At 36.5% G+C, this 26,169-nt stretch overlaps 1 protein-coding gene across 1 annotated transcript; it reads right to left on the reverse strand.

Annotated features, from left to right (window-relative positions):
- Positions 1-417: 417 nt before the first annotated feature.
- Positions 418-25,783, reverse strand: EMB2753 (tetratricopeptide repeat (TPR)-containing protein). Its single transcript, XM_086602670.1, has 26 exons — positions 25,527-25,783; positions 21,351-21,429; positions 17,565-17,647; positions 17,335-17,484; positions 16,407-16,522; positions 13,944-14,049; positions 12,639-12,710; positions 12,421-12,536; positions 9,835-9,967; positions 9,011-9,088; positions 8,792-8,845; positions 8,600-8,670; positions 8,144-8,198; positions 7,950-8,045; positions 5,980-6,108; positions 5,367-5,449; positions 5,051-5,281; positions 4,628-4,760; positions 4,354-4,467; positions 4,130-4,261; positions 2,337-2,393; positions 2,027-2,124; positions 1,887-1,945; positions 1,683-1,794; positions 1,489-1,589; positions 418-1,100 (listed from the first exon to the last, which is right to left on the reverse strand). Exons 1-26 carry the CDS (start codon positions 25,575-25,577, stop codon positions 898-900), a joined length of 2,712 nt encoding a protein of 903 aa, XP_086458796.1. The 5' UTR covers positions 25,578-25,783; the 3' UTR covers positions 418-897.
- Positions 25,784-26,169: the final 386 nt, after the last annotated feature.

A 26,169-nucleotide genomic window follows, 5' to 3' on the forward strand; every position in this document is an offset into this window, starting at 1 on the left:
CGGTCAAAAATTAAAAAATGTGTGGTTCACAGCCCTGCGCACCCTAGCTTTTTGGCATATTTTATTGGTTTTAATTTTCCAGGCCGAGAAAACACATGCCTAAAAAACGTTCTATAAAGCTAACTCCATATCACAACAGTTCTAATCTAAATGGTTGTTTGCAATTTGCATCTGCACCGATAGCATCACACCAATATTTGGGGAAAAAACATACAGATAGGGTCTAAGGATATGTAAACTCTCCACCAGTCTAATGCCAAAGAAAGCATATAGTGCTGAACCAACAAAAAGGAAATACACTTTGTTCCACTCACCAACTGAAGAACATATCTTTTCTCTTCTTTTTGGTGAAAATAAAAATTCCAGTTAATTTTATTTCCATTCCAGATCATGCATGTCATACTGCAACTAAAAAAGGGATACAACGTAAAATTTGATGCCAAAAATTTCCAGTGTATACATAACATGAATAAATAATGGTCAGCAAAGTAAAATAGTACAACAAACACTGGATATAAGCTCAATTGACCAAACTGAATACTTAAGACACAGGACTTGAAGTCTAACTTGAATTAAGACCTCGACCAGGACCGAACCAATGTATATGACCTATTGCGCTGCAACTTCTCACGAATCAAAAGGGACCACAGCAAAGATTGAGTGACCTTGTGACACCATCAAAAAAAGAAACCTCAAAGAAACAGCTGATTGCTTACTGCAAATGTGCTGAAAATTCTCAAGATTACTGTCGAGGCACGCCCTACCTCCTACTAGATTTCTCCAGAATTTTCTGGTCACCAAACCCTCCTTGGACCCATCTTGTTGCGACTCCTGTGAGGTACATTTGTAGGCTACTCTTTTGTGTATTGACTAAGGACAAGAAAATCTGCAAATTACCTAGATAGCAAGCTCCTTGAATGCCTCTAATTTACCATTCAAGGAATGAGAGTCCAAAATTTGAACGCCTTCCGCACTGTTTGCATCCCCATTTTCACATGCATTATACATCTTGCTATAAGATGAACTCGAGATAGCTGAGCTATGAACACCTTCAAAATAAGTTGAAAAAGGGAAGTATTCCCCACAACGTGCTTTCCATCCTGTATATGAAATCAAGTTAAGGTTCATTAACAAATATTTCTTTTCCATAATTGTGTGATTTAAGTATGGGATGACATCTGCAATACTAAACTTTTGTAAGTTTTAATTTACTAGTTCTGGTTAATTCTATAAAATAGATCATTGATTCCTTTTCTTTTCTATTTTTTTAGATAATCAGATTCCTTTTCTTTTCTACTTCATAATTCTATCTTGAAATAATACTAGTAATATAAACCACTGTACTGAAGATGCTTTAATTAATAAACTGGGCCAACACAACATCAGGTTTGAAGCATAATTACTTAAATCAAGCAGTATCCTTATTTTTCTTTCCACCCATGAAATATCCACTAAAACAACCAATGTGTATAGTAGTGATCAACTTACTAGAAGCAGCATCAGAATCAACAAGGACTCTCCCAAGTAGCTTGTGCACTGCGATACAATCTCTCAACTTCCATTCCTTGACTGTTCCCAAAGCTCCATTTCTGGATTGAAAAAACATTGAGAGGCTGAATCTCTTTTTCTGATTAAGAACAAAATATAATATGTAGCAAAGCATAATTGAACTAGAACACAACCTTGGAAGGAAGTTATTTGGTGTATCTTCAATCAGTTTGATAGCCTCCAACTTCCTTTTAGGTTCCAAAACATACATCATTTCGGCAGCAGCTGCTCTATGCATCAAGGAATCTTCACAGAACCACGAAAAGAAAAAAAATAGTAAGATGGGGCCAATAGGTGATACTATCTGTTGAAATGCAAGATAAGTGGAAGATCAAAACCTTTATATTTCTCAAGGAAAGTGTTGTTTGCTTCGATTAGAGATGTCTCCTTTAATTGACTGCAAACAGAAGGGAGTCGTTACAAGATTCAAAATGGCTTGAAAAATACTTCACGACGACACAGGAACAATATATCAAACCTCAGTGTAGCGCGTTCTACATCCAAGACTCTCCAAACGAGTTTCTCTGAATCAGTCACTGGAGCTGCCATAGTACCCACTTTATGGAAGAATCTTATCTGTGGTTAATATAGCCTCAGATTAGTGTAACATGACAGATAGGCTACTTGCACTTTACTGGACACTGCAAGCATAATTACTTGAACGAGAATTATAGCAGGCGAGAAAAGAAAAAAAATAAAAACAATATTTGAACGACATTTCTGTTTCTTATTATAGGCTGGGAGATGCGTGTGTTAAATGGATATTGGATATAGATGGAGTTACGTACCAAGCATCGATGAGAATCAGGATTATCAGCACCCAACCGAAGTAACTGCTTTACAGCCTGAAAAGGGAAATTATTTATTTTGGACTGAAAAACAACTTAACAATTAACATACAAAAAGGGTAAAAAAAAACCTCCAATGCACTCTTACAGATTTTAAATTTCATTCAACACTGTTCTACACTCTTCTATGTAATCAACTATGCACAGAGAAAATGTGTTTAACGGCAGATAGAACATAAAAACATGCAACGTGATGTTAACTCAAATTCCAAGATGCAATAAAATTTGGAAAACTGTACTTACTATTATTCATCAGATCTTGATTAAGCAGTTCAGTAGTGTGACTATTATTTGCCTCATACATAAGGATCTATGAATTGGCGATGACACACTAGTTACGATGTTGTATAATGTGATAGGCTATAAACACACAGTACATATATCCATATATTATTGATCAACCCTTTCAACCACCTCAAACCATATCACTGTAACGCGCAACACATCTACACAAGGAAACGGGTAAAAAAACACACATGCCGTCACACATACCCTGTTGGTTATTTCTTTTATTTCTCTTCCGTCTAGTCCTACTTTGGAATCGACTAAGGAGTGAATCAATTGGGCTTTTCGTCCTATAAACCCTACATACTGACTAAAAAACGAAAGTAACCAAGCTCGATCAATCCAGAACGAGCAAAGAACAAAGCAAATAACAGAGAGATTTGGATGTGGGAACTTAGTAGAATTGAGAACGAGAAACAATGGAAAAAAAAAGTGTGTGTGTGTGTGTGTGTGTGTGTTTGGGGGGGAGGCAACAGGAATGAGTTTTCACTCCCTTGTTGTACATCTCAATTTAAGTTGTCATGTTGAAATTAAGTATTGACCATCTCAGATTAAGAGTATGTCTAAGGATATGCCTAAAAATCACAAAGGGCACTGGCGAATGCTATGGCAAGTTTAACGAAAAAAAATAAAAAATGCTATGGCAAAATGAAATTCTCGTACAGTTTTCAGACTCTAGTCCAGTCACTCAAAATGATCAAAAAGCCCAAACAGAAATGGGTTCTTTTCAATACGTATGAATATATCAAGGAACAAAAACTTATCTTCAAAGATTTTTTCTACTATTCTTCTGATATTCTGGTTCCACATAATTTTACCTAAAACATGAATTCTCTATGTACTTGAGACACATTGCTGAGGTTAAAATGGAAGGTTTACACCAGAGACTTCCGCTGTGAAGAGGATAACTAGAAGTCCTCAGAAACAAGAGGTCCAGGCATTTATGTGATGACCTCCAAAATTTGACTGGAGAAATCCATGGTCAAAGAATAAGTTCAACACTAAGCCCTACACACCTACTGCTGGTTATTAGAATATTATCAAGTTAGCTTGATCAGTAACAACAAAAGTCCCATGTGTTGTGTACGAATATGTGCATGTCAAGAGCCCATAGCAATGGTAATTGACAGATTGGACTACTGGAAAGACTTAAAATAAATCTTCCCCATTTGTTATCAATAAATGTTAAAATTTCATCCATTCCCATAGAATTTTGGAATTACATCTTTTCCAATTAAAACACACCATATTAGCAAGATGCTACAAGGCCATAAAACTCACACCCTTACGCTAGAAACACATTCCACTAGCAAATAATGTCAACAAAATTTACTACTCAGAAACACGAAGATATGCTACTACTATATCCAACATACTTAGCTAGTTAAAATGTAAACAGAGATGCAAGTACAAGAACAAGGTTTGAAGATGAAGCTTGAATGCAGTACCTGAAAGGCAAGTAAAACTTTCTGCCTTCTCATGTTTACTTCGAAGGACAGTAAATGTGTGTCTAGGGACTCAGATGAACTCTTCTGAAGTAGTTTTAGGTACTTTGTAGCTTCCAATAGTGGATCTTCAACCTGCTCAAATCAACAATGATACCAACAACAGTTCACTTACTATTCCCATGCTCAAGATATTTACTTGAAATACAAGAAGAATACACAACCACCTCTAACAATTTCAACCCATGAGGATCTAGATCCACTGGACGGGCATTTTGTCGTTTTCCAGATTTTGAGGCACCAGAAGCACCTGATTCCTCCTCATTTTTTTCCTCGGCTTCCTACACGCATAACAAAAAGTACAACACGCCAACACTAATTATTAGTTTAGTATTTTTTATTATTCCAACACTAATTATTAGTTTAGTAGTTTTTATTATTCCAACACTAATTATTAGTGCAAAGGTATATAAGATAAAACTGAAAGGAGGTCCCATATACCTTCTTTGCACGGGCTTCTGCTTTTTTCTGTTTTTGCCTCAGTTTCTTCTTTTGAGAAGGAAGCAACTTCGACATTTCATCGTCTTCGTCATTTGCTGATTTAGAGGGAGAATCATATAACTTTATGTAGCATCTGAACCTCAACAGAATGTATAGAGATGTGAGTAATGGTCAAAGCAAAATTGGAGCATCTTCAATCATTATTATTATTTTAAATATTATTGATAAAGACAAATGCTTTACTTAACAATATTCTGAATCATTGTTTCCATATTTTCCATATTATATGCATTAAATGCACTTCAAAGAAAATGTAAGGAACTTCCTGGTCAGGACTGAGACTTGATTTATAACAAAACCCAGTAATGGAAAAATGTAGATTAGGTTGATTGTATTACAGCCTGATCACAACAAAAACTTCACCTGATAGCTCCAGCAGCTGCCTTGTGGAAATATGAATGTGAATGCAGTCGATCTTGAAATTTCAGCATTTCGACGTAGGAACGCAAGGTCATTTTTCTCAAGCAATACGAATGAAAATCAAACTGATCTTCAGTCATATCTGCATAGTGCTTTTCCACGGCCAAGAATTTTTTTATAGCCCGTCCCAGATCACCTTGTCGAAAGTAACTTTCGCCAGAAGCAAGTTCATACCTTCAGAGGACGAACAATTTTAGCAGCTAAATCACTAGAATACCTAACATAAGTAATAGTAACAAGGTAACTAACAAGCACACACCACATGCACTGCATGTCATGCAGGTTATTGTGCTGGTCCCCATCTTTTGTGAATAATACAGCTGTTTTCTCAGCTAGTCCCACCTTCAAGGAAAAGGTCACTTGCAGAACGAGTCAGTTTAACACCAAAAAGTATATTACAAGGAAAAGATAGAAGCACCACAGAATACGATAAAAATGGAGTAATATATTTGTTCCCCAAGATTAAATAACTCCTCATACTTTATAACCAATAAAAAGGTATTTTTGTTCCTTGGATTACCAACAAAGTTGGGTTGCAGAAAAACATGCACTTTAAAAGTACCCTTACAGAATTTCAACTTAGAAATAGTTCAGAAAACATATATATAAACATCCGTTACAAGATACACTGACAACAAAGCACCATATGATATTTTGAAATTATGACCCCCATGCTAACATTAATCACAGAAAATATTTGAAGTTCTGAAGATATCAACAATATTCTTAAACATTTACACCAGGCTTTTGCCAAGCGTCTATGAGCATACAACACATAGTTAATGCATAACTGAAACCAAGAGTCAGAGCGAGCATGTTGTGCAAGATGTGTCTGCGTATAAAAGTGCATGTTACCAAGCCGAATTATGTACCTGATCAGCTTGAAGCATTCGCTTAACACATTCACTATTAATATAGCGGTCAGCAAGGTCCATGGACCTAGCTTCATCTGCCAACGCAGCAGCAGCTGCCAAGTCACCTGCATGCTTTAAGATCCTCCCCTGTGATTGAAACACAGTCCAAAACTAACTACTTGCGTAAATGCTAAAAAAGAAATTGAAGTGCTCTTCTGGGATAGAAGAATCAACAAGTTTCAATTGTTTGTCCAGAAAAGGCTTTAAAAGATACATAATGTATGTAAGCACCCACGACCAGTTTCAATTGTTTTCACAAATATTATAATGTGCCATCCGTAGGTACTCTTGAATTTTATCTTCAACACAATACAATTCAAACACTGCAAAAATCTAAGCCAACATGCGGTTCACATTACCCAGAGGCCAACATAGTTGGAATATGGTTGGAACATAATAGAAGACAGTTTGAAGGTAGAACTATGGAGATCCAGATGGTGTTGGTGGATTTAAGAAGCATGATGATGAGGGATACCATGCAGAGAGATCCTTGATTTTGGGTTGTTAAAGTTTTAGTCTTTGATGATGTTCTTGTATTTTTCCTTGTACTTGTAGGTTGCCTCAACCTACAACCTACAACCTACTTCTTACTTTGATAAAAAATTTCACTTTACAGATACTACTACTACTACTACTAATAATAATAATAAATAAATAACACAGTCCATAGTACTCAGATGGACAAGGCCAATATTACTATTGGGCCAAGTTTGATTGCTCAGAAAATTTTCTCATGAAAATATACCCAAGATAATGTATTGTTGATGTGTTTTGGTCGCAAACGAGAAAATTTGAAATTTTCCTTCTTGACGTTTGACACCAACAAGTTTTACGGGGGGAGAATATTTGATAAATTACGTAGTTTAGTTTTATTTATGGAAAAACAAGTTGTTAACAAGGGAACATATATCTCATTTTCCTGCAAGAAAATTTTCCTAGGGGGGAGGGGTAGGAAAATACATATTTTCTCGACAAAAAAATTCCTGCACACTTTTGACAAATCAAGCACGTGAAATTTCCTGGCAAAAACATTATTTCCCACAAGAAAATAGTTGATCAAACAGGCCCTTAATATCTGTAAACTCCACGCCAATTCCCAGTACTCGTGCCCCAATATTTAGTTTCGTCTTTTTCTTCTGTTGCACTCTTGTCAGAATTAATATAACCACCCTCTGCTTTCTCTCTAATAATCACTAACTCAGTAGATAGAGAATGTTCAAAAACTCAACAACTAAATTTCGGATATCAGGAAAACTGAAGTCTAAAACACACGAGTGTTTGTTTAGAGGTTGACTGCATATATCAAAACTTGAAATCTCTTAATAGATTGATATGCGAAAGTACAACTCTGATTACCGTAAATTATAGCGTCAAAAAAATGATAGATTATTTAGAATTTTGTTTTTTGCAATGACATGAAAAGATTATAGCAACCAGTGTTTCTGATATAAGTAATTGATCAGATCTGAACAACACTTGAATCAGATCTTGACTATCATGCAACTATTTGCTATGGTAAGCTTCAAGCAGAGTGGCAATGGAAGAGGACAATTAGCATTGAAAGTTTCCATTCAGGTGTGGTCAAGTGATAAAACCCACACAACTGTTCTCGTTTTTCACTGACCAACCGTCACAAGACAAGGAATAACTGGAAAATATGAGTACTGAGAGTGATTCAGAATGCCCGGGTAAAGACTACCGAGGTGCTCACTGAAATGAATTCCCCGTCCCGTCCCGCCCCATGGTTTGTTTGGCAAAACCAGAATTATAAGAAAGAATAAATTAATGTTGCAAGTATTATAACACAGACAAAAACAACGACACCCACGAGAGGCCTTCACTTCAAGATATACGAGCCACAAATATACTGGCTTGTTAAAATGGTTTAAACAAGATTGAGAATATACAAACAGATGTTACAGGCATACCTTGACTAAGTATAGATCTATCACTGTTGGTGTATGGTCAATAACCTCGTCGATTGTAGCAAGGGCAGTATCATATTGTGCACATCTGTCATAATGCTGCATCACCATAAACTCCCTAAGCAATCGGAATTAAAGAAACAAGTCCAGATAATAGATGTGAAAGAAAATAAACCAATCTAAACAAGTACACAAACCTGAGCAAGCAAAAACAAAGTCCATAAAAGTGTTGAAGGGGGTTCCTTCTCTTCCCTGCAATTTCAATGAAATAAACACCCAATTTGATCAATATAAGGAGGATGTTTAAAACAGAAATTGAGTCACAGAGAATCAGCATAAACTTTAAGGATTAGCCACAATCAAGCGGACAAATGCATACTTCCCAGGAAAGAAAAAGAGGAACCAAATGGGTAGGATAGGGAACATGTTTTGTTCTATACTAAGTGGTATCATCTGGTACGTAATGGCATTGAATGACATCCTGGATGAACCAGATTATAAACACACGGGCAGCACTCCATTGGTCCAACATACCCACAGAGTGGAAGTCCCCACATCTTAAATTCATTATTGTCCTGGTACGTGTTCCATACCTACTCACACCACATTAAGAAACTTGTTGCAAAAGTTGATGCTTGTGACTCTTAGATTACCTTCTTGGATACCGTCCATTTGATTTAATCGAATTCTCTAACTCAAGTATCAATTGCTCTATGATGTCTGCCTGTAAAAGTATAGAGACAACTGAATAAGTATTTCCACCAGTAAGGCAGCAACTATAAAAGTCCACAACACCAACAACATTGTCCAAAAACTTCATCAGTGGAAAAGTTGATTGAAGTTACCTTTCCAGGATGATCGTACAAAGGGCATAGATCGCGAAATAGTGAAGGAACTCCCTGTATGCACATGAAAAAAAATGAACTAAGTAACCAGTAATATAGAATGAGGTCAATAATATAAAATGAATGGACCTAACTACTGTAAGCCCTAATTACAATTTAATAAGAACCAGAAAGATAAAATATAATAGTTGTACATCAAAGTAACAATTTAATCGTTACCTTGGTCAAGAGAGGTCTGATATAGTTGTCTGCTGCTTCTCGGAACTTTTCACCTTCTAGAAAATCAAGTGGTATTCTCTGTCCAGATAAGAGAAATACCGAGGGAGATAAAAGCCAAACATAAGTTATGCTCAGATAACAGTTAACTTATGCTGCGTATATTAGGTACAATACAAGCATGGTGCACTAGTAAGTTGTTGAAAACAAATTGAAGGGGCTGCCTGTTAAAACAGTCTATAAATGCAAATAGAACAAAGTCTTTAAAGAATAAATAAAAAAGCATATGCATGACAGTTGACTAGGACATTTAAATCAAAAAATTCAAAGGCTCTCAAGAGAAGAATCAAGGGGTCCTACATCCAAATCTAATCCGTTGACCACTAATTAAGTCCATTGATCGAGTACAATAGTCAAATATACAAATAGATGGAAATATATAGGCTCTGATCAACTACTCCGGTAGCAAAGTACTAAGGCAAGTAGAACCAAGGCCAACCACCAAAGCGTACTATGGAGGTATCTTCAATGGCAGAAGCAAATCAACGAAGAACACGAACAAAATTCATTAAATAGGATTTCAACTACTCTCTTATTTGGTTATATTGTCGTGCATTGTAGGATATCTAACCTTATAATTTTTTTAAAATGTATACAAAATATAACTTCCTTTTATTGAACAAAAGAAAACCATACACTGTAAGAACAAATTATGATTTACAAAAAGAGGGAAAAATGGGGGACGGGGTGTTAACATATTCATCTTTCACTAGACAAACAACGGAAAACCTACACAGAGTAAAATTATTATTTTGGCTATAGTTTACCTTAACAGCAGATGACCAGTTATATTGCTTCTGAAGTGATTTATACAAATTGTCTAACTGATTAATTTCATCAGAGGAATAGTGGCTATTTTCTGAATACAGTCCTACACATTTTTGCAGGCCTTCGTAATATCTGAGTAAAACAAAAGACACAGAGTGAGACATAAAACAAACAATTTTGTTATGATACTGGAATTGCAAATGAATGTATTAGAAAAAGTAACCAAAAAGTAATAACAGTCAAAAATTGTATCATGCCTTTATCAATACAAATGTTTATTTGTGCACTTCAGCACTTCTTGAGTCTAAACATGGCACCTTAGCTCTAAAGAAACCAGACCAAGAGATCAACATTGCTATCTCTGTTGAAATTGCTCAGCTAGTAACTCCGCATACACAATTACGTGGATCAAATGCAGTATACAGTTGCTTTAAGTGGAGTCACCCTATCAAGCTTCTGTCCAATCTGTTACTTCCTACTAGAAAGTCAAGATCACTCAAAGCAATACAAGCTTCTGTCCAATCAGTTTTTAGAGTGATCCTTTATTCCTCTCAACTACAGTTATCTCTGTTGCATGGGTACGGGTATGAGTGTCGGATTTGGACACGGGTACAGCGATTTGGACACGGCAAGGTCTGAAAATCAGAACACCGGGACACAGCTAATATTCTAATTTAATATTATAATTTTTTTAAACATAAATTATTTTAAATGTAAGACATGGGATATTGCTAATATTTTCATTTATATATATTTTGATAAAACCCACATTAGCCATTTAAAAGAGTTATTGCTAAGTTTAGATCTTGAATATAACCCATTCCAAAAAGGCCCAAGTCCACATTGCTTATTAAAAGTTCATTTAATCCTGTCTATGGAAGAAAGAAACCAAAGATCCCAAGCCCGCATTGCTTATTAAAAGCCCACTTTTTAATTGTCTTAGAAAGAAACCCTAGATCTGGGTTGCAGGCGCCAGGAAGAAGAGGTCTGGTCCATTATGAAGCAACCTTTTGGGTTGTCTTTCCCAAGACTTGCAAGAGCCGACTCATTAGAAGATTGGCTTAGGTGTTGGCCGAAGATGCGAGGAAATGGTTTCATAGCTAAATTGTGGAAGCTAACTCCTTATGCAGTTTTGTGGGTGTTATGGAAAACTAGGAACGACAGAGTTTTTCGCAAGAAGATCATCCCTCCAGCGTGTGCCTGCATAGGAGCCAAAGCTTTTGTTTGGTATTGGTTATACACTTCACCAACAAGAAGACACTATCACTTCCAGGATTTGGTCCTTCACTGGGACACTATCATTTCTGGATTCTAAATAATTCTCCCCTCATGTTTTCTAGGTTGTATGTGCTTATGACCTTTGTCAGGCGATGTAATCTTGCCTTTGATATAGTTGAGGATCCCCCTCACTATACTCCAATTGTAGTGGCCTTTCTGGTCTTGCCCTACATTAATAAAATTTACTTGTCAAACAAAAAAAAAAAACCACTTGACGAATTCTCGGGTCAGTCTACTCCCTTTCTTGCCTTCTTTCTTAAGCTTCTTTTTATTTTCTTTGAAACTGAGAATAAGATTCGAATGGCGAATCTGTGTCGAGTTGGTGTCCGTGTCGACATGACACGACATGGGACACGCCACCAATATCGACATACCCATGCAACACAACTCTCAAACCAGAGGCCCCACAAAATGGCAAATTGACATTTGTCAATAAACCTCACAATATCCTACCCTCAGATGCATGTACTACCACCAAGCTGCAAGAAGAAATTTTGCTAAACAGGGGACTACCCAGACAAACTCTCTGGTGGACAATACAGCACTAACCAACCCAAAAAAATTTATAAATTCGGCAGTAAAGATGCTTTTGGTGAACACTAAGAGAACGGCTCACGAACTTCCGATTCATAATATCTTGAGAGATAAGTATACAAATAAACCAAAATAACCCATAAAAAACAATATAAGATACCATACACACGAAGAGAACTATGTCCGACCACTTATGTGCCTTAAATTTAATAGCGGGAATCTTTATCAACTTATGCTCAGACGGTCAGACCTGCTCTCGCCACCAAGCAAGAACTAAATAACCTTTCGAAGATATTTGCTTCGAGAGGACCAACTGATCATTGTGAGTATTTGCAACTATTATTCTAGAGATTGAACATTCGGGCTTTCGTTACATAAGGAAACTATTGGAGTGCCTTCAAAGTTCGAACTTCTATATAATAAGCACCTGTATTACTTTGAGTTTTGGGAGACTATTAGGAATATTCCAACGATTACTTTCCCTTCAGATAAATAAATATTTTATTCGAGTTATCAAGGGGATGAGTATTTTCTTTTTATGCTAGTATTTGACCAATGTAGTCCCGCCTTTTTCTTAAAGAACCAGAAACAATAATTAAGTACTTAAATCAAGGAAAAAAACAACTTTTTCTCAATTGGCCTACTTTGTACTTAATCTCTTCTAATATTGCAATCACTACCACGTTCACTTTAAAACAATAATCAAACAGATTTTAAGATCTACAAGAGTACATAAATATTAACAAATGCTTATCTATGACCAAATTACTCACTTGTAATTATCAGGATTCATAGAGAGCAATGCTCTATAGATCTTTTCTCCTTCCTCCAGACGATTAAGCTTCACTAACAAGGAAACCTCTTGTTCCTTGTAAGCTAACTTGTCAACCTAAAAAGTAAACACAATGAACATTAAGTTGGTATCTACAAGTGTTAAAAGAAGGAATTCCTGCAGTACCACCACTTGTCATGGATCCTATGAAGCACTTACAATTTTAGACTTTTTTTTGTGCAGTTCGTCAAGAGCTCTATCAAAAGATCCAGATTCTTCAAGCACAGATATCTGCACGAGAACACCATGGATATTCACCAACCATTAGAATCAAGATCGATATGAAAGATATACTAGAAATACAGTATAGCATTTATTCCCAAAAAGAACAATTATCCTACATCAAGAGAAACAGAAAACAAAATAAATCTGCCTTGTATCATTCTTTATTGATATTAACTAAGCTAAGCATCTTCCAAATCACCAGGAGGTGGTTGCACCACCAGTTCCTAAGACCTTCTACAAGCTGCCCAACATATCAGCAAAGACTTCAAAGCTGTTAAAAAAGAGCTGCCAGATTGCCACAGAAAAATTACTCTCCCAAAAGACTGGATGCTCTCCTCTTCTCCTCGACACGCAACAGCACTGGTTTGTTGTGACTTGTGATCTCCCCCACCACCACAACAAAACAGTAATATACTCTCCACAACTTGAGAAGGGTGGGGAAGAAAAAGAAGCATCTAAGGCCACTATCAAGAAGTAAGACCTCAGAGAATCTCAACCCTAATGAAGATATATAGTAGGTTTTCCCCATTATCTTCTCCTTTGACATTCATTTAAGATGTTGGAATATAAGTACCAATTACCAAACATATAATTAATACTGTTACAAAATTTACATTCCATGTTGCATTTTTTCAGAAGTTACATGTCCAAGCATGTGCTACCACACTTACACACCAAGTAACAAGGAAAGTTTGTCGAAGCTCAGTTCAGATATTAGATGTCACTGATCGTGTTCTCCTTGTTGACATCTCTCTTCTTAACATATGGTGACAACATACTTTTTCCCATATTAATATAAGATACACATCTAAGTTGCTTAGTTCATTCTCTTTTTACGACTGGGTACGTATATGGTGAAATGGGGCAGCGAGATGTGGAAGGAGATAGCGCTCCACAAAGCCAAGGAGATATGAAGCCAAGATATGACATCCTTGCCATAGAGATTAACTCAACAACAAATAAGATCATTGCGAAATTTTAAGATGTAGACTCCCAAAAAAAATACGGTCAACAAGTCTTCAATTAATAAGATTCTGAATGGGGTAGAAAATTCAGCATAAGATGATGTTTAGTAGTTATGAATATATGATAGGAGGCGTTCTCTCCAAAAAGAAATATTTTGAAAAGAAACAGCCTCTGAAGAATCTATCTGTTTCTATAATATATTTCTAAAAGTACCAGTCTGGAGGATGACCAAATTGTACACAAACATAAACAAATCAACATGGAAGAATTTACCTTGTATAATAGCATTTCTCCATGTTCACAACGTTCATTATCAGGAGGATAATCATCTTCCAGTGTCCCTTCATACGCTTCTAATATATCGACTGCTTTAGAGCCACTACAAGTAACCAAAACAAGGATAAATAAGTGAGATACAGGAATCTAGAAATGAGAAAGTTGAGTTCATTTAAACATGCTAAGACCATTTGAATCAGGGATCAAACAAATAATTACTTAACAAAGTTTTAGAGAATAACAAATATAGTAGCACGTATTGTCAACACTCTTTTTTATCAGTAAAATTCAATTCATTAATATCACAAAACTATAGTGTTACAAATAATAGGCTGAGTAGGAAGGAACTACTCAATACCCAAGAAGATCTCGTATACCGGATTACAAACCCTTTTATAGTACACGAGTATCCCAATTACAAATAAAGTTTTGGTAGGTAACCCCTTTGAAACATGGGTAAACACATGCCCAATCGTGTAACTCCTCTTTGATCCATTCCACTACCTTGTGAGTGTCCTTTTCTAGTTGCTCAAATATCCTTGCGTTCCTCTCCTTCTCCAAGTTCCAAACTACAGCTCTAGGAAAGTGTTCCACAATCAATGATATTTTGTTAGAAAGTGATGGTAGTATGAGTTTACTACTTAGCGCTTCCTTGATGTTAGAAGGCGCCCTCCAAGGTTTAAGGAATGATGAGAAAAAATTGTCCCAAACATCATTTGAAAAGGTAAGAAGGAGAGATGGTCCACACTCTCGTCACTCAAATCCAGATGATTCCCTCTTATCAACCTCCAATCCAGATGATGCCTTATTATCAAAATGTCTAAAATTCCTCTCCAACCAGAGGCCCCAAATGATTGCAAAAAGAATAATACACCACCGCTTGCAACCATTTGAGGAACAGGCCCTCATAACCCAGGATGCCAGTAGATCCTTCACCAACCCGGTAGCAACTTAATCACCCCCAAAAGACGGACAAAAGAGCATGAAACCTCCAAAGAGAAACGACAATAGATAAGAGTGTGACTAACCAACTCACCATCTGTCAAAAACATGACAACAGAAATTATGATATTCTTAAGCCCTTACTGGTCTTCTTTCTTTAGCTTCCATCTCTCTCTTTGTTTCTAAAGATAAATTTCTTAAGCCCACCTTAGTCAACCGCCAATTCAGACTGACCGTCTTCTTTACCAATTCAAGGCTTAAGAAGGTTGCCTTGCCCAGCCAATGATTTTTAGAGTAGTGTCACAAGCAGAAGCGCCTTGTGCCTGACAAAAGTGGATCATGTACCCTCTATGACAAGCAGAAGTGCCTTGTGCCTGACAAAAGTGGATCAAGTACCCTCTATGAACTCAATGAAAGCTCTCTGGAAATTATTTTATAGGTTGTAACGTTGTAACAGCCTTCCCTTCTCTTCACCGCCACTTCCAATTTGGATGTGTAATGAAGAATGGTTAAAGCTAAACTGTAAAAAAGTCAGCTGGAAATCTCTTGCCATTGCCAAGTAATCCCCCTAATATGATAAAAAAATTCTATAAACTCAACCCACAAACCATCAGGGTAAAACTGAACAGGCTGCACAACCCGGAGGCAAGGCAAGTAGTGCCAAAGGCATGGGTTTCTTGAGCAAACCAAGGCATTACTCAGCAGTGCCGGAAAAAAAAACAGTTGGGCAAGCTAGGGCGAGCTAAAATGTGCCGGAGGCATGGCCTTCGAGGGGCAAATCAGAGCCGAGGTACCATAGGCACCACAATTAGTGTTGAAGTGTGGAATTTGAAATACTTTATGGGAAAAAGTACTTGTTGGAAGTGGCGTAGCCAGGGGTTACTGCCAGTGTGTGTGTGTGTGTGTGTGAGAGAGAGAGAGGGAGAGAGGGAGCAACAAAGAAGGATATGAAAAGAGAAAGGAGAAAATAGGAAGAATTGTGATTGGGAGAAGTGACACCTCTTTCCAAGAATCAAGAGAAAGAGAGTAACAAAAAAGGATGTGAAAAGAGAAAGGAGAAAATAGGAGGAATTGAGGTTGGGAGCAATTAAACCTGTTTACAAGAATCAAGAAAGGTGACAGCTGTTACTGTGATAAGCAGGGTTAATCAAGCTAGGAATAGACGGTACAGAATGAGTTACCTGTATTCCGTTTGGATACAATACTCAAATGAATTAGCACGCTTTCTATATGGTACAGAAGGAAGTTCATTTATAAGTAACATACAAGATCTACCCATTATTGTTTGTGGGTTTATTTGACAGAACCAACCAAATAATAGAAATATTCAAGCCGCTTTAACAAGGAATGAAGGAAAATAATGCCCAGAATGTAGGAAATTTGGAATTACAATCAGAAAAACGGTACATTGGCACCAACTATATACCACTAAGAATTAAGTTGAGTGCTACAATCGCTATTTGCATTACATTTCAAACTTTAAAATGATGAGTTTGCGGTCCAAATTTTAATACTTACTTTGAGTTTAAGTGATGAGAAACAGCAAAACCAATCCAATTCATGCGGTGATTCGGTTTAAGGGTCAGTAGCTGCTGTCTTGTCTCCACAAAACCGGTCAAATCCCGCATTTGTGCCTGTAAAGGAGACAGACCCATTAGCAGCAATGGTCAAAACTAGAGAGTAGAGAAAAATTCCATATCGGAAAACAAAGCAATATTAAAAACTTGTTTTGAGATATAATATATGGGGAATATTAAATGGTTATAAATTATAAAATAATAACAACATTTTAAGAAATAAAACAAATAAGTTACAGAAATTAGTCATAACCATGTAACATAGAAGTACTCGTGTCATTTGGTACTCGCAATACTATCAACTCATGAAAAAATACACATTCGACATTATTAATCATAAACAGGTCATCAACCAACAAAATTTATGACAGAGCTCAATGTGCAACAATCTCCTGCAATGCACCAGTCTAAGCCACGTTAATGTTGGTATAACCTCCGTATTGACAGACAAACCAGCAGTACTTTAAATGAAACATGCAACTAACTGCAATTTAAATGGTTTTGACAACTACTATCTACTTCATTTACTATTCAAATGTTGTCATTGTAATGTAGAGTACTTCATCCGATAGTATTATCTCATTTTTTATATAGAACAGATTATAGCACAAACAAATTTCTGAAAGTACATGCAAACTACAAATAAGAGGGCCCAATTTATACACTGTTTTTCTTAATAATACTACTGATAGTTTACAAACCAAAAGAGTGAATATCTAGGATTTCAAGAACAACTGAAACAACAGACAAACTTTCAACATAATATGGCATTTTTCTGTTTGAACTGAGATGTAGATGCCAAACGACATAGTATGTAGACAATAAGATCATTCAATGAAAAGACAGCTCATCACAAAACGCATGTGAACCTGTAAGAGAGAGAGGTCTCGGAGTATTTCAATATTGTCAGGATCAATCCTTAGGGCATTTCGATAGCATTTGATCGCCTCCCTATACTCCCTGTCTGATCTGTACAGAAGACCATAAACGTGCCAGCAAACATGACTCTTGAGGTCATTCTGTAGTGCACAAAGAGCTATATTAAATGTGGTTCTACAAAATATGAGTACAGTAAAGAATCCAAGGAAAGCATTTACACCTTCAGGCCCCGCCGAACAAGTTCATAGGCTTCTGATTTGCGGTCCATGCAATTCAATGTTAATCCCTTCATAGATAAAGTTTCTATGGGAGACAAAAACGAAAGATTGTTAGAAATTAACCCTACAGGAAAGGAAAACCCCAAAGAACCCCCCCCCCCCCCACAACTCCCCCGAAGGAATAAATAAGTAAACATATAATGTCAGCTAAAAGTTTTAAAAATAATAATAATAATAAACACAAACACACAAAAAATAAAAATAAAAATCATCTCAGAATACAGATGACATATTAGAGTGGAGATTTAAGCATCTCATAATAATATTAGAACCGCTAATGATGCATCTGTAAGAATGTCATTTATTTGGCATAACTGCTAGAGGTGGAAGATTCTAAATTTCTAACAGCTTTTGTAATTAAAACCATCATCCTTGACTCGTTCAAGAATGAGTCTTTCTCGTAGGTTCTAACCAGAGTATATACCGAATACATACGGTGTAGTTTTTCTTTGAGGTACAAGGTAATTGAATAAAAGAAGAGGTGAAAAAGCAAATAACATAGAAGGTCATATACAACAATAAATGAAATACAAAAGTAACACGATAACTACATCGAGGAAAATGCTTAAATCTGAAGTCCAAAAGTCTTGACAACCAAAACAGATGTAACTTGATATGAAACGTCAGAGAATTTTCCTTTACACAAAAGGAATTCATTTCTCTGTGATTTTGAAATTGTTAATTATGGTAGAAATACATATTAGATACGTGCTGTAAAATATGCAACACACTATGAGCTTGAGGACTGTAATACCAAAACTCCATATAACAAATAGCAATCTTAACCCCTTTAGGACATTATGATTCTACCATCCAAGTTTTCATCATTCCCCAAAGCCTTCGCTAAAAAGTTAAAAGTATTGATTAAACTCCGCATGGGTGTGGAGTGTGGAAAGGGATTATGAAAGAAGTGGAGGACTATAGGAAGAATATCTCCAATAAAGTCAACAAAGGGGATAGAGTCAGATTTTGGGAGGATGTTTGGAATGGGGATAGAGCCTTGAGTAGGGATTTTGGGAACTTCTATGCCATGTCAGACAGGAAGAATCAGCCAGTTATGGATTTTATTGTTATGATAGATGATACTGCCTCATGGAACATTGATCTCAAACATACGTTCAATGACTGGGAGATTGATGATTTGGCTACCTTGATGACGAGATTAGGGTCTCCGCCTAATATCACTCTCAAAGATGATCAACAGGTTTGGGCCCATGATGCCAAAGGTATATTTACTATTAGATCTTGGTAATCAGCCCTCCTTGCTGCCTCACCTAACTAACCTCATACCCTATCATACCTTGTTTATCCTTGGAGTTTCATTTAGAGGGCTAAAATTCCGTCTAGGGTTTCTTTCTTCACTTGGTGTTCGATTTTGAGTAGAATTTTAACCATTGACAATCTTCGAAAAAGGAAAATGATTATTGTTAATTTCTGCCCTTTTTGCTATGATTCAGGAGAATCCGTTGCTCATACTCTTATCCTTTGCCCTTTTTTTTATGTCATTTGGAACTATTTTATTCAATCTGGTTCAATCTCTTGGGTGTGTCCTCAATCTATTTGTGATATTTTGATGATGTGGTCTAGTCTATGGGGTATATGGTTGGAAAGAAACCGGAGACATTTCGAGGATAGAAGTCTTGACGTTACACATTTGATTCTTCACATCAAAAGATTGCTCTTCCTTTGGTGTAAGCGGGGGAAGGAGTTCAAGGAGATACCATTCGGGTCATTTGCTTTTTCTTGGGAGGATATCATCCGAGATGTTTAATCACTGTTGTATTTCTGTTTTTTTTTTCCGGTTCTTAGTAGGATATCTCATCCTATATTGTAATCATCTTTTATATAGTTTATATATATATATATATATATATATATATATATATATATTGATTGTTTACCTCTTCAAAAAAAAAATTAAACTCTGCATGGAAAATGACTTTCACACCTGCAATCAATGTGTAAAATCCACTTCCAAAGAAACCATAGCTAAATCTCCAATTTTTTATGATAAGGGGTCCCATAGGATGCATTTAGTTACTAGCAACTCCTTTTTTTCTAGGTTACATGGACACGACACTTTCTCAAAAAAATGTGTGTCGACACGGCTAAAAGCGGCAAAATACGGCAAAGAGAGAAGAAGAAGAAGATTGGTATGAGATTGGTGTGACCAAGAAGTAAAGAAAGAGAAGAAGAAGAAGAAGATTGGTGTGTGACTTTTCTGTTTTAGCTTCGTTCTCATTTCTTCCTCTTGAGATGGCGGCGCTGAGTTGAAACTGCAAACCAGATCTAGGGTTTGCATTTGAGGGGGGTAGGTCGTGACTCTTGACTAAAACTTGGGCCTGTATACAAAGAAACCTATTGGGCTTCTCTTACATGAGCCATGTTTTATATCTGTAACTAAACATTGCAAACAAGCTTCTTTTAAAAACAACCCACATGCTATTCTTTTAAGAACACGTGGTCCAAAACTCCAAACTCTACTTATGGGCAGGTAAACTCTACTTTACCATAAAAGTGTAAATGGACCATCTAATTTAATAAATTTATAATTATTAAAAAATTAATTAATTATTCCTATCCGTGTCCCCGAGTCAATCTTCAACTGCTCGTCGTATCCGACACCCCGTATCTATGTCGGACACCGACACGCGTGCCCGTGTCAATGTAACCTAGCTTTTTTTTTTATCAACAATATAAACCCCTAGGGTCCTATTTCAAATTTTCAACTGCAATCTTGCCCCATGGATCGCAGCAATCTAAAAGTTGAATTTTAGATCCCTAGGATGCTGTACATTCCATGCTCCAATCCATGAAGAGCACCATTCGAAGTCGAAATGACAGCCTGTAAGAATTTGATCACACGTCCTAGAAAGTCAACACAGACCAGGAACTCTCTTAATTTAGCATGGTTTGAAAATGGTGGAACATATTACATATGGCTTACCCCAGACAACTTCCATATTATTGCATATAAATACCACACTATCTCCCAATAAAAAATTTATATTGGAAAACATAACATGGTAGGCCCTGAAATCATCTATGCAGTCAAAAGCACAGCCTACACCCAGCCACACCTCCCTGCACCTTAAGTAACACATAGTTACACATGCCATTTAGATTCGCCTACACTCGCACCTACCCATGCGGATTGCACCTTGCGCCTTCAACGATTAGGAAGTTATTAGTAGTGAAACCCAAACCACACTCAAACAAACCAGTTTTGATGCTGCAAATTGATTACAATACACAATATCGAGGATAACTTACAGCTATGGACCTCTATGGATATCAAAAGGAGGGCCGGAAGAGACTCTCCTTTGGTAGTCATACACTGGTCATTGGATTGGCGTATTGTTATTTCTGGTGTTAGTTGATGTTGTCTCTGTATCTTTTCTTGTTTTTTTTCTTTCATTTGCTTTTGTGTGTCGTAAGTTTCTCTCTCAGCTTTTTCATCTCTTATGATCAATGGATAAGATGCCAATTAATATAAAAACAACAAAGTTCATTCCAAATATCAGATTCATAGCCCACATGCCTAAACCAGAATGCCAGCTATTTCTACCAAGGACGGGATATTCAACTCATGTACCAAAATGGAAAACATAAAAACAACATAGGCATCAGCTTTATGGAAAATAAGGAATTACCATAGAACTAAATAAATATACATTAATAGCATAAAATTGGGATAGAGTAAAGCACTAATTGAAGCTAACATGTACCTCCATGATCTGGAAACTTTTTCAATATAGCATCTGCTGCCTTTAACCCCTTTTTGTATTGTTTCGTCTCATAGGATTTCTGCACAGAGAGAACGTGTGAGATTTACAAAAAATCAAACATGTGTGTTTACCCATATATAACATGACTTATAACACTAAATATGATGTAAAGAATCTAGCAAGTACTTCGTTATCAGCAAATCAAAAACATTTATACAAAAGACATAATGAAAGGACAGTAGCATAGTTTTAAAATCACTAATCTATCGAGTATCATTTTCCATATTCCTCTGAATTGGGTGGGTATATGTGTACCCAATGACAAACGCCAGACTGGTCCAGCATAATAGACTTCCATTCGCACACAAAATACAATAATCTCGCATCCCCTCATGACCAAAGACCAAAGACCAAAGAAACAACAGACTCTTTATTGACATGATAACCACCTCTATGGCCAATCATAGACCTCACATGACTGCAAATATAATCATACTAAATTACAAATCGACCCTTCCACAAATGTACTCTCAAATTCCATGAGGCTAGAAGCTAGTTCACAGAACCTGGACACAAGCAAGAGACCCCACATAACGTTGAAAGCATTCCAGACCCGCCCTTAGAAGGAACAAAGAATGAGGATAAGACTCACGAACTCACCATCAATTCCTTCCAATCTCTCTTAAGGTTATCTATAGTCAAAACAGACCCAAGCACCAGGCCACACAAAGAATGTTATATCTGAAGGAACATAAGAAATGGTCTAGGGCAAGGAGAGGAATAAGAAAGCAAAGAGCCAAACACAAAGATCTAGTAGAAAAACTGCCATTCTTGGCAACAGACCCTATTCGCCTATATTAATCGGTCTTGCAGAAGGAATAGAATCCAACTTCTTGGTACCACAATGTATATGTCGGGGAGAGCAGTATAAATTGCCAAATCCTAGGCAATAATACAGTGCTAACTTCCTGCATGAAAAAGTGAACTAGGAGATACTTGAAATTGAAGCACATAACCTTGGAAAAACTCAAGATAGAGGCTTCTCACCAGTCCCAACTCGTAATTAATGTTCCTTTAGAAAACTTTCAAAGTATTGTAAATGAAGGCCAAAAGCCATTGTGATACTCCAATCACAATCACAGAGATCACCATCCAATTTTAGGATGTCATAGACTGGGCAGTTTGAGCAGAAATTGATTGCTAATTAATCCAGGAGCATTTATCGGTTAGGCCTAGTAATCGGAATTAATCGGGAACTAATCAGGGGATAGTCTCGAATAAGAATTTTTCCCTCCACCTTGGTAAGACATAACACATATGTCACCTAGTACTAATAGCTTAAAAAGAACACATTGAAGTGAAATAATATGGACAAACATAATCAACAATCACCTAGAAAGTGAAAAAACTTTGTAAATTTCACTAACAAAGTGTCAAAGACAGTTCTTTTTGCGTTTTCTAGTCGGGGACTATGATAGTTGAAATGTTGAAGTTGTGGGCTTCTTTTGGTTTATATACACTGGACTTTTTGGTATAAAATTCACCAATTTTCAGAGAAGCACCCGATTAATCGGAATAAAAGAACCGATAAATGGATGCCTGTTAAACATGAATAACTTTTTGCTACTCAGATCGCTGCACTAGCACATAGATATTACTCACCTATTTGCCAATTAATCGGTGATTAATTTCCGGTTAAAACTGCACAGGTCATAGGTGAGAAGAAAAGATCAAGATGGAACAGTAACAACCATATCTGTTAGTTTCTTGTCTAAGTAGAACGTCTCAGACTAGGGGTGTGCAAAAAACCGATGCCACCGACAGAACCGACCTATACCGGTTCAGTTCGGTTGTCGGTTTTTAAATATTTAAACCGGTGAAAACCCAACTGAACCGCCCAGTTTAGTTTAAAAAAACTTCTACTTCCAGCCATTAGATCTCAATGTTTCAATGGTCAGATCTATTCTAAAGAGAAACTGACCCTATTAAACTTCAACTTTCTACCATCTCCTCTCAAACACACTGCTTCCAACCCTCATTCTCCATTCTCAACCACCATTTTCTCTTCTCTCCAACAATTCTTCTTCCACTCTCTCTCCCTCAACCAATCGACTCTAAAGCACAAACGCACCTACCAAAGGGTTGTGTCCGACACGGACACAGATGTGGCATGGACGCGTGTCCGATGCAGTCAACTAAACCGGACACGGGTCTAGACGCAGTCAGGACGCGGATTTTGACTAAAAAAATATAAAATAAATCAAAATAATGCTAAAAAACTCAATTTTTCCGGTTTTTATTTTGTTAAGACTTGTGACGTGTTTTTAAAGTTTGATTAGGAAATATTAAACTTAATCTTGTGGCTATTTATCTTGAATAGTTTTGAATTATGAATGTTGATACATTTAATTTAGTTTTTAATGTTCATATATAAAATAAAATTATAAATATTAATTAATTTCCGCGTCCGCGCCCTACTTTTTTTAGATATAACCAAGTCCCCGCGTTTGTGTCCGCTTCCATGTACGCATCTCTTATCCTCTAACAGTTCTTCTTCTTCTTTTATTTCTCACTATCTTTCTTGTACTAAAAGAATTGATTTGTTCTTTCTCTCACTCTCTTATTTTTGTTAAAATTGGACATTTTAGTGTGGAAAATTGATGTAATACTAAAAGAATGAAAAGATCTACTTCTATTATTGAAAGATTTATCCAAATATGTATTTTTCACTTTGATTTAGTTTTGATTGAGTTTCAAATCGGGATTTTGTTTTTCAATTCTTAAAGAACTGAGAAAACCGACACAACGGATCCAAAATATCGGGTTGGTTTCGGATCGGATTCTACTTTGTAATGGTTTCAGTTCAGTTCGACATACTTGAAAACCGACTACTTCGGTTCGATGGTCAGTTAAGTGCCAAAACCAATCCGAAACGACCCGAGCACACCCCTATCTCAGACTACTCTGCACTCTATTTTATAGCAAAAATGTTCTGATAGTGATCACAAAGATAATATTCTTATAGTTTACCTTCCACTGCCCAGGTCTAGAATATAGCCTTGACTCTTCACCCTATCTTTGTCTCTCTTACAAACTTCTCTACTACTTTTTTTGGGAGCGCTATAAGAGCAGGTATATGCATTAATTAACCTAAAAAGAGCTACAGGAGGATTTAGAAAAGAAAAGAAAAGAAAGTACAGGTCCCAGCACAAATAGAGATGCAGTGTTCTAATTTACAAATCTGTGGTACATTCTATTAAGCTCCTCCCATGTAGTACGCCACGAGCGCTGGCCTGCTGGTGATGGCCATATTGGCTTCCTTGTCAGTTGAAGTATCAACTCCACAACAAGAACTTGAGAAGAATCATGATTCAATCTGTCCTTTTGGTTGTTTTCATCTTTGCACCAATTGCCATGGGAGCACATCAGCACACCTATACCAAAAGTCTGACATGTCGCTGCAACTGAATCACTTTCTAACCACAATCATCACTCTCTTTTTCCGATGCACATTCTAGTGTCTACAGCTACAGATCGCTAAACACTCTTCCATGATGTTGGTATTCACACCAAATTTCTTCCACAGGGTGGATATGATGTCTCCAGCACTCCCTTTGAGTGTGGCACCTATGCCTGACATGCCATGGTTGACCCCACACAGTCCCTAATATGAATTCTCTAATTTCTCTATTAAAAATTTCCATACATTATCATGTATCAAAAACATTGGATAAAGCGCACTTTTATTTTGTAATTACTTGTTGTGAAAAGCGAAGCCCGGGTTAGTAATTTATAATTACTCGTTGTGTGTTACTTATTAGCTATGATGAGTTGACGACCAGATATGGAAACTAAGACACGGAAACAATGATAACACAATATCGAGATTGCATTCTCGCTGCTTCTTCACTCGTGTTTTGTTGGTATACAACAGTCTGACTCTTAATTTTTCAATTCTAAAATCGCTAAATTCAGTGAAATTAACATCAAAATTAAACTAATTTCCCTCCCAAAAGCATCAAATTCACAGTAAAAACAAAAACATCGGCATCATAGTATAAACTAACTAAGTTTCAATCTTTCAATAAGTAATCAAACAAATTAATCAATATAAGTAACAAGTAAGTACAAAAGTAACAAAATTTCGGTAAATTAAAGAGAGAAAAGGAAACTTACAACTATGAGTTTAAATAAATTAGCTTCCTTTTGAGGGAGAGAAAACCCCATTCTTAACGGAGAAGAAAGTGCGCAGGATAAGAGGTAAACAGGTGCGCAGGTTTACGGCTGCTGCGCAAAGTAGAGAGAGAAGTGTGTTTTTGAAATAAATAAATAAATAAGGTTTTGAGTGTGTTGGACGGTTGAACCCTTACCCTAAAAAGAGGCTAAAGCTTAAAACAGTGGAATGAAAGCAAGAGAGAAAAGAGAGTTTGTGCAACTGGAAATTGATTACTAACGAGTTTTTAAGGCATCGCTAAGTTTTGCTAATTACAAATTCGTCCTTGTGCCATGGAAAAGAGTCAAAGTACATGGCAACCTAAAAACTCCTCACATAAGAAAATTTGGTGGCAAAGCCTCGAGATATAACCGCAATAATAATTTTTGGTGAAACATCTGTTGGGCGCAAAATGAACCAATGCCCAAAATATTGCCGATATATATCGTTTTTTTGGTACACCGATATGGATATATTCGATATATCTCAACTGAATATTGAATTTTTTTTCCCAATATATATCGCAATTTATGATATAACGATATATATCGACCGATATATACTATATATCCGATATAAATTGTTAATTTTGACCGATATTGTTGA

The sequence above is a fragment of the Coptis chinensis genome, chromosome 3, assembly GCF_015680905.1.
Source record: "Coptis chinensis isolate HL-2020 chromosome 3, ASM1568090v1, whole genome shotgun sequence".
Taxonomy (NCBI): domain Eukaryota; kingdom Viridiplantae; phylum Streptophyta; class Magnoliopsida; order Ranunculales; family Ranunculaceae; genus Coptis; species Coptis chinensis.

What these genes read in the sequence shown, in the direction of transcription:
- EMB2753 (XM_086602670.1), bottom strand. Translation starts at nt 25,577, where the DNA reads ATGGGGTTTTCTCTCCCTCAAAAGGAAGCTAATTTATTTAAACTCATA. An exon ending in ATTTATTTAAACTCATAGTT is followed by an intron (nt 21,430 to 25,526) that starts GTAAGTTTCCTT and finishes CTCTCTGTGCAG; the next exon opens with AAATCCTATGAGACGAAACA. An exon ending in GAGACCTCTCTCTCTTACAG is followed by an intron (nt 16,523 to 17,334) that starts GTTCACATGCGT and finishes TCTCCTTTACAG; the next exon opens with GCACAAATGCGGGATTTGAC.